The following is a 9590-nucleotide window of genomic DNA, read 5'->3' on the forward strand; positions in this document are numbered from 1 at the left end:
AATAATTGCTTAATTTAATTTAAAGTTGGTGAGACTTAATTGCTGATTTTTAAAAAAACAAAAATTTCAACGAACAAATTTTATGAACAACGATTAAAGTATCTAGCCGAAATTTGACAGTCCTTTGTAAAACTTGACTCCACAAAATGGTGTGCCGTGTTAGTTTACGAAGTATTTAAGGCAAATACATATTTGTGTAGATCGTTATGTTCTACTTTTAAAGCATCTTTCTGACCATGTATGCATTTTATACCGAACGGTTTCAAACGCTTTTCATAGACCAACTCGCCCGATCAAAGGCAAGGTTTCCCTTTACTGTGTTCATGTCAATCTGTGCTGTCTGTGTAGATGACTGGGACTATACTCCCAAAGGCAAGCATGCCTAGTGTTGAAGAGACTGAATTAGGATTCTAAGAAATTGCCTTTTTGGCATGTAAAATAAAAAAACGCGTTACTGTTTTATTCTGTTTTCTCGGTTGGGGGAATTTAAGCACTCTATATGACAATTCTAATTTGTACCAGTGGCTTTGATATTTGAAAAATTCAGAATCCTGTCGGGCATGGTTTGGAACAGCAAAACTTGCCTAACAGAACCAAGTTACCAACCTAAGTACCCTGTAATGTAGGTTGCTTGTCAGTGATTATCTGCTTATTTAGGCTTGGCAGTTAATTTTGCTAAGCACCTTTTTCGGCTGGACGGTGGGCAATGGTCTAAGTTTTTGTAGAGCTTCTTTTTCAATGTGGAAAATATTGATATGAAATACGTTAAGGTGTTGCCTCCAGCGTGCAGATTTTATGCCCAACTACGTACTTAAAGACACAAGACACTACTGGTAATTCTCAAAGACCAACCAAGTCTTCTCACTTGGTGTACTCAACATTTGCATAAAATAACAAACTTGTGAAAATTTGAGCTCAATTGGTCGTTGAAGTTGGGAGATTACTAGAAAAGAAAAAACACCCTTGTCACACGAAGTTGTGTGCTTTCAGATGCTTGATTTCGAGGCCTCAACATCTAAATCTGAGGTCTCGAAATCAAATTCGCGGAAAACTACTTCTTTCTTGAAAACTCCGTCACATCAGAGGGAGCCGTTTCTCAAAATGCTTTTTTTCAACCTCTCCCCATTAGGGGGCCTACTCGTTACCAAGTAAGGTTTTATGCTAATAATTATTTTGAGTAATTACCAGTAGTGTCCACTGCCTTTACCATTGCACACCATGTTTTTTATGTATATATGTTTTGAACACTCATACAGGTCGTGTATTAGTCTTCAACTTTGTGTAGTTTAGTTTGACACTACTAACGGCGTTGGATCTGGCCATTCTGTAGTGGCAGTGTGGTTAGCTGGTTGTCCGTAATAATCTCTCAACCAACTGGCTACTCACAAAGCCGCTATAGGGTGGCCCCACTCATCTTCAACCAACTGTGTAACCTTCAGATCATCGTAATCTTCAACCATAAACATCATAATCTTCAACCAACATCATAATCTTCAACCAACATCTTAATCTTCAACCAACATCATAACTTTCAACCCACATCATAACTTTCAACCCACATCTTAACATCATAACCTTCAACCATGAACATCTTCAACCAATGTCTTAACCTTCAACTATGAACATCATAATCTTCAACCAGGCCTGATACTTCACAGAGGCAACAAAGGCGATTGCCTCCATGCCCCTGATCATTGCCCTGATGCCCTTGAAATGCCCTAGTAGAAGTTTATGACATGATGAGCTGGCAGCGAGCAAGCTTGTGCTTTGGGCCCCTACTCAAGGTCACTGTTCCCGAGGTCAAGGTCACTGTTCCCGAGGTAGACCACAAACCACCTATGTGGACACCTTGTGCCGGGACTCTGGACTGCGTCGGGAAGAGCTACGTACAGCAATGGAGGACCAACGTGTTTGGAGGGCCATCATCCGATGCTCCGCATCGACTGAATGAAAAAGTAGAAGTTTACAATTTCCTCATTCATGTAGGGTGCCCTTTACTGAGGAGAAAAAAACGGGGCAAACAGGCTTAAACCAACATCATAACCTTCAACCCACATCTTAATTGCTCAATAACATCATAATCTTCAACCAACGTCATAACCTTCAGCTAATGTCTTAACCTTCAACCAGCGCAAAAATCTTCAACATCGACATAACAACCCTAGTTTACACTACTCTCTGAACTTTTTACGTTTTTTAAATGTCTTTGTTTTTAAGCACTTGAACTTTCTGTGTATGTCTTGCTATGTTTTACCAAAACAAACTTCTGGAAAGATTTATACATGTATCTGCAATTGAACTTGTATTTTTCTCGGCATTTTTCTGAGAAATGAATATTGCTCTGGACATTTTGTTGCATGCATCTGAATCTATATCAACTTAAATTCCACTTTGCATAATTTGGTTTTAAGTGGACTTGTTTATTTCTGACAAACACGCGTCGCCCTTTTTTAAGATTATAATATAATATTTCACAGTTGCAGAAACCATTTACTTTGTTTATCAAAATTAGACAAGCATATCGACTAGTATCAACATTCAACATCTGTGATGTAGATTAATAGCAAAGTTCACCGCCAGGTTTTGATCATGGTTTTCTGAATCACTTTGTTTCATTTTGATTTGTGTTTGTAGAAAGGGGTTATAGTTGGGCAACCTTGCATGTCGCAATCTCTTAGGTAGTCGACCCTCTATCAAATTAGTTCGGAAAATATGACTTTTCCAAATATACAATGATTTATGACATCAAAGGAAATGTCACTAGATTGCTTTTAGAAGCTTTGTGTATGTGTGATTTCTATTAATATTAGCCTTTGATTGCTGGTAATTTGTGATGATGTGCAGTGAAGCAGAGACAATTATACTAGACAAACATGGTGTTAGCTTATTAATGGATTCATCAACCCCTGGCATAAAACAATCTTTGGTTCTCTGGGATTTGTTTTCTTGCTGTACAAGGCTGGTTGTCATACTAGGTTGTTTTCTGTTGACAGGGTAAATGTGAAGAAGGGGGAAGGATACGAGTACATGTAGGTGTCTTGTGGGTTGATCTTACCCCAAGGTGTGAGGTATTTCACCAAATTACATTTTTTTTAAGATAATGTAATAATAGCAAAATATTGTTTGTGGCGTAGGTGTTTATTCTTGGAATCTCTCAGAAACCAGATTTCTATTTGAGAAGAGTGGATGGAAACAATTGGGTAACTGGACTGTGTAGTTTAATCAGTCTGCGTAATGCCTCAGTTTTATTGTAGTCACCAAACAGCACCAAGAAGGTGTTGTGTTTTTTCAAATGTAGGCTAAAAAAATTTAGTAAACCTTGTTTATATATAATGTTGAAAATGAAAGCAAGTTTGTGTTTGCAGTCAAAGTGCCTTAACTTCAAAACAAAATGCAAACATTTTCCAGGACCAACTTGATGGTTTGAGTAATTTCCTATTAATTTGGTTATTCATTTCCTTCTGCCCATGCTCCGTATTGGGGCCTTCTCGGTTGGTTTACTTCTTTCTTTCTTTTAACTTGTATACCAGGCCTGATACTTCTTAGAGGCAACGAAAGTGATTGTCTCATTGCCCCCTGGTCATTGCCTTGGTGCCCTTGAAATGCTCCAGTAGAAATTTACAATTTTCTCATAACGGTGCCCTTCAGTATACCCAGATTTATTTTGTGAATGTTCTAGAAGCTTTGAACATTAATTTCCCTTGCTGTATACTGTACCTCGGCACGATAAAGCACTGTGCCTGTGACTCTGTAATATGACGTGTATTCAAATCAAGCTACGATGACTAAAGCAGATGTAGTCACTACTGAGAATGAGTCAGCTTCGGAATTTTGTTTGTGTCTCTCTTGAATAACGAGCGGCCTATTGCATAGATTGTGTTTGTCACGCTAAGTGGCAGTGAAATTGCTTAGCAATTTTGTCCTCTAAGTTTTGTGTTAGTTTTATTAACTTTGATTGATTTTGGCGCTATATAAATTCCCTCTAATTGATTGATTGATTTCATCTGTTCAAGCAAGCATGATACAAGTACATTCTTACCTGTCTGATTCTGATTTTGTATGCTCTCCGATAAATCAGCAAAATGGTTTTCTATCAGCCTTCGGGCAGTCACTCCTGCTTCAAGTGGCATTTAATTTGCTTAGTATTTTTTTCAGGTTACTGTTTAGTTTTCCCTTGTTAAGATAAGCCTGGTATATTTACACTTACTTATTAGGGCAGTCATTTGTGTTTTTAGCGGCAATTAAGTTTCTGGTTATTTTTCTCTTTTTAAAAGTTCTAAGCCCTACACACTTAAGTTAATCATTTCTGCTTAGTGTCAATAAACTTGCTTAGCATTTTTCCGTAATACTTGTGTTCAAAGGTCTCCCCAATACTTAATGTCCAAGGTCAAGTTATGCACCGGCATCAAGATAAAAACCTTGCAGAATAAAACTGTTGTCAGTTGAGTTATTTACTCAGTGGGTTAACCACCCTCAGCTATTGGGCAATTCATCATAAAACGCAATACCAACTTGGGGAATACCCACTTGAGAAAAGTGGCATAATGCAGTAATGAGGCTTTTGTTACACAACAAAGGTGTCACAATTGGGAGAGCTTCCTGAACAACACTTGCATGCAGGCCTATTCTTTTGATCATGTTTTTAAAGCATTTTACTTAGATAGCTGTATTGACAGTTTGAATCATGACTGGTTCTGATGGGAAAGATATTAAATAATAGTTTTAATAATATTCAGCGCTTACTTTTTATAAATTTAATTTCAGAAAAGTATTTCAGTGTGATTGTACTCCAAGTGTTTCTTACAATGTACATGTATTTCATTTTACCTAACTGAAATAAGCAATATAAACTTGCACTTAATCATTTGAACAACTACAACATTTTTGTCAGTCTTCAGAAAAGAACCATCTCATTTAGAGGTTATCATTACATGGTGTTACCGTAAACCTTACAATATCGTATTTCCACCATGCAAAGTTTCAAATCCTACTTATATATTCTATTCTTAGATTGTAAATCTGGGAATGTTTGAAAGGGTGCCATGGCAACGACCAGGGCAACAGAAGAAATGGCCTCATACGTGTAGCACTCTATGAAATATTCCGTCTTGTGACTTTGACTGGTTTTGTTGTTGCCATGTTGATGTTTGTTTTGGGTGGCTTGGCTTGTTTAGGGTGTTTGTTTCTGATTCGAGTAGCAACAGTCCGATGAGTCAGTCCGAGCTGATTAATATCAAACACAAACAAATATTTATTGGAATTACTCAGGGCCACCCACGGAAGCCATGCCCTCCGGTGCCCCTGCTCTTGGCCTTGGTGCCCCTCAAAAGTTTACCATTGACTTAAAAAATGTCCAGTGGAAGTGCCCTTTCCACAAGTTTAAAGTTGAAATTCCTGGCCTGAGCATTGACACTTGATTTTGCTTTCAAAGAGATTTTCCTCAACTCCAAACTTTCTACAATGATGCAACCCTGTGTCCAAACCTACATGTACATGTAGGCTCTAGTTTTCCATTTTGAGGTGGGCAGTTCTCTCTTCTTAGAACATTGCTTTTTATTGAGAGTTTTGAGGAAAGAATTGATAAACCGCAAAAAGCAACCAGTCAAAAGTCCACAACATAAAGTCCATGTTGTAATAAATAAACTGTATAATTCCACCTTTCCTTCAAATAAGTAGCTCCATGTTTTGGGGTAAAACAAATGTTCCATATTACAGGCATGTGAGACTTCCACTTTTCAGCTGATTTCCTCGTTTTGGGTTTTGATTTTCCTCTTTTTTTTCTTCACTTTCTGTGTACAAAAGTATAGGAATAGTATCTTTTCATCTTTTTTTTCTTGCTCGGTAGTCTCTTTTCCTCTTTTTTCATGGATAGTTACTCACATGCCTGACTTGGGATTACCGGTGATATAACACCGTTCGTTCATACATTTAGTGAAGTTCCATGGTTCAATGTTCAACACACGTGTATTGATGCTTGGTGTATTGATGCTTGACCCCAGCGTCATTAAATCATGGTAGTCAGCAATCTGTTTGTCCAATTGTTATCTATTGTTTGACCTAAGCCAATCGTACTCCACCATGCTGTATCCAACGACCAACTATGTCCCTCATGAACCATGGGGTCTATGGAATTCTTTTCTTTCTTAGTGGAGGTTTTTTTTGTTGTACCTTAGTTCGGTGGACCACAAGTGGGCAAGTATCAACTTGTTTCACTCGAGTTAAACTGGGAAAAAGGCAAAGTATTTGTACAGTAACAAATAAATCCTTACTACCATAAAAGTGTTGTAGGCCTACACGTGTTGGCAGTTGCCACGTGTTTTGTCCCTTCATTTACTCACTTATCTCATGACTTGTCATGACTTTTAGCCTTCGAGAAAAACTCTGCTATTAAGGATCAAAACGTCAGGCCATTAACCTTTTTTTCTACAATCAGTTTCCTAATACTTTATGTGAATGTGATTTGAAGTCGGGGGGGGGGGGGGGGGGGGGAAATAAACTGTACATATTTGTAGTTATATTTCCCTTGATTTATGTCATACCTGTATGTCTACTCGAACTCTGCATGACCCAGCAGTATCCATGTCATTAGTGAAGTATTATCTGACATGTACCAACTTGTCCACTGGGGTTATTGTCCTGCTCAAAGTCACTGTGATGTACATGTACATCTTATGTACATGTACATGCCATACTAGTTCTGAGTGGTCAGCTCATTCCTGTATGTATTAAGCATGCAAACTAAAGAAACACGTTGCCTTGGATCCGTCGAGTTGGTCTTTGAAAAACGTTTGTAACCGTTTGTTATAAAATGCGTATGGTTAGAAAGATGATTTAAAAGTAGAATACAATGATCCACACAAATTTGCCTCGAAATTGCGTGGTTTTCCTTTTACTGTGGATCATTATTCTACTTTTAAAATATCTTTCTAATCATATGCATTTTGTAACAATTGGTTACAAACGCTTTTCAGAGACCAACTCGACCGATCCAAGGCAATGTGTTCCTTTAAGGATGACTAATGACATTGCTAGGCTGATACCTCATTCTAGCAAGTGCATGGCAGTTTTTTCTTTTCTAAAGGGTCTGGGTACTTTTGTAGGACACAAAACCTAATGTGTACAGATTTACATCAAACCATAGAGTATTAAGGAACTCACACAGTTTGAAAATAATGATATTAGAAAGCTTCCCTTAAAAGGTGCTGTGGTTTTTGAGAAAGGAGTAAAATCAAGTCACGAAAATAATTTTCGTCTCTATAGACGAAAATTACTATAGCTTGTATTTTCGTGCCATTGTATTACTCATTTCTCAAAAACTACAGCACCTCAGCTAGTAATATTTTAAGGTAAGCTTTTTACTTAAGCTTTTTACCTTTCATTATCTTCAAACGGTGTAAGTTTACTGTAAATCTGTGGTCATTGGGTTTTGTGTTGCAAAACGTATACAGGATTGGTAAGGATGAAGAAGACAAAAATACTATGAAAGCCTACTGAAGTTCATCCTAGAGTAATATTTCCTTTTGAAAGGAATACATATTGAAACAAAAAAAATGTCTTTAAAAACTAAAATTAAAAAAAGCAACAGCAGATTTTCGTAGTTGCAACCAAATTTATGATGGCAGTTGTGTATTGTTGCTCATTATGTTCTCCTGTCTTGTGGTGCTACCACTGTCAAAACTCACCTAATTATATTCCCCCTCCTTGTAAAAATTCAAATCCTAACTGATGTTTGAAGCTTTACATGGTGTGAATAATAAGAACGATCTATAAATTAAATAGTGAACTACCAGGTACAACCGCTATAAAATCTCTTTTGAGGGAGTGAAAAGAGCCGGTAGTTTTTGAACAGTATACTCTGCTCGTCTTCAGGAGAAAATCCTACTCTGATAATTAACAAGTTTCGTTCTTTCTGTTTTTTTCTTTCTGTGTATTAGATCAGCCTACATATCCTATGGAGGTCTGCTGATGAGACTGCAGGGTGATGCTAATAATCTCCACGGCGTGGAGCAAGACATGCACGTTTACCTCCTGATGAAGAAGTTGGCCTTCTAGAATCTTCTAGGTCATTTTGGAGACTTTTGGGACGATTGAGGGCAGCAGACTTAAGGCCCGGTCACACAGGCCCCGATAACGAAAACGAGAATGTTAAAAATGCACGCCCTCTGCTTGAATAAGTGTGGGCGTATTTTGCGTGGAGTAATTCAACCAATAGAATGCGATCTCTTTTAATAAGTCGTGATCGTTATCGTTTTCGTTATCGCTGCAGTGTGACTCGGCCTTTACTGGGCAATAAACCTTTTCGCAAATACCCTAGAGTGCGTTCGTTTAGCTTCCCTGGGTCGACCCCGGTGTGTGGCGTTTTTTTTTCCAGGACGAACGTGTGTAACTATCTGCACATGTTCGTCCTGGAAAAAGAAAACGCCACACACAGGGGTCGACCCAGGGAAGCTAAACGAACGCACCCATTGTGCAAGTGGTAACTGTTGAGTGAGGTGCATGCTGGTCTAGCTAGTGATCAAACTTGAGCGCTAGCTAGACCAGCATGTAGTTCATTCAATGCCTACAGCACGCTTACCGAGTATTTGCGAAAAGGTCTATAGACCCTTCCCATGAAATATGTAAATTGCACCCACGCATTGGCACTAACACTTTGGTTGGGAAAAAATGATGGAGCATCGTGCCTTTTTTGTATGGGGATGATGAGGGCGTGATGCAGATGCGTTTGTGCGTCTGCATAGTGCACCTCTCCCTGGCGTGTTCCATCCAGTGGTGTGTGTACGCATGTCTGAATGTAATTAGCATATTTCATGGGAAGGGTCTGTTAAAGTCTCTGGACACTATTGGTAATTGTCAAAGACTATAGTCTTCTCACTTGGTGTATCTCAACATATGCATAAAATAACCAACCTGTGAAAATTTGAGCTCGATTGGTCATCGAAGTTGCAAGCTAATAATGAAGGAATAAACACCCTTGTCACACCATGGTCGCATGAAGTTGTGTGTCTTCAGATGCTTGATTTCAGGACCCCAAAATCAAATTCTGAGGTCTCGAAATCAAATTCCCGGAAAATTACTTCTTTCTCAAAAACTATGTTACTTCAGAGGGAGCTGTTTCTCATACTGTTTTATACTATCAACAGCTCCCTATTGCTTGTTATACCAAGTAAGGTTTTATGCTGATAATTATTTTGAGTAATTACCAATAATGTCCACTGCCTTTAAATCAAGCATAGTTTTCTTCCTACTTTGGTCTGATTTCCATTTTTGTTTGCTCTTTGGACAAATCTGAAAAAGTGTTATTAAATAGCCGAATAAAGTCTTCTAAAGCTTACATAGGTGTATTTTTGGAGGTTTTGGAGGACCAAATATCATACCTGTAAAGTTTATCCTGAAGGCCTGTCTGCTGTGACATTGCGTCTCAAAGTCTCCCAGTGTCTTGAAGAAAGTTGTGTCTTTGTAAGGAAAAGTGCAGCATTGGTCTTTTTTGTTAATTTCAGTACTTCTCAAGTAAACCATTTGGACACATTTCAAATGCTATGTTTTTTCTTTGTGTTTTTTTTAAAGGGTGCTGGATAGCTCGGTTGATGGAA

At 38.2% G+C, this 9590-nt stretch overlaps 1 protein-coding gene across 2 annotated transcripts in view; it reads left to right on the forward strand.

Annotated features, from left to right (window-relative positions):
* The window catches only part of LOC117301527 (DNA-directed RNA polymerases I, II, and III subunit RPABC3-like), a 44171-nt gene extending 36045 nt beyond the window's left edge, over nt 1-8126 (forward strand). Inside the window, exon 2 of one of the 2 annotated variants that reach the window (XR_004520327.1) lies at nt 7935-8022. Coding sequence is in view for 1 of the 2 variants with exons in the window: in XM_033785548.1 (XP_033641439.1) it covers nt 7935-8052 (118 nt within the window). In the remaining variant the exon portion in view is untranslated. Of the gene's footprint in view, nt 1-7934 lie in introns of both variants that reach the window. The other variant, XM_033785548.1, reaches the window with a different exon arrangement.
* The last annotated feature ends 1464 nt before the right edge of the window (nt 8127-9590 follow it).

Source organism: Asterias rubens, chromosome 17, assembly GCF_902459465.1.
Source record: "Asterias rubens chromosome 17, eAstRub1.3, whole genome shotgun sequence".
NCBI lineage: Eukaryota > Metazoa > Echinodermata > Asteroidea > Forcipulatida > Asteriidae > Asterias > Asterias rubens.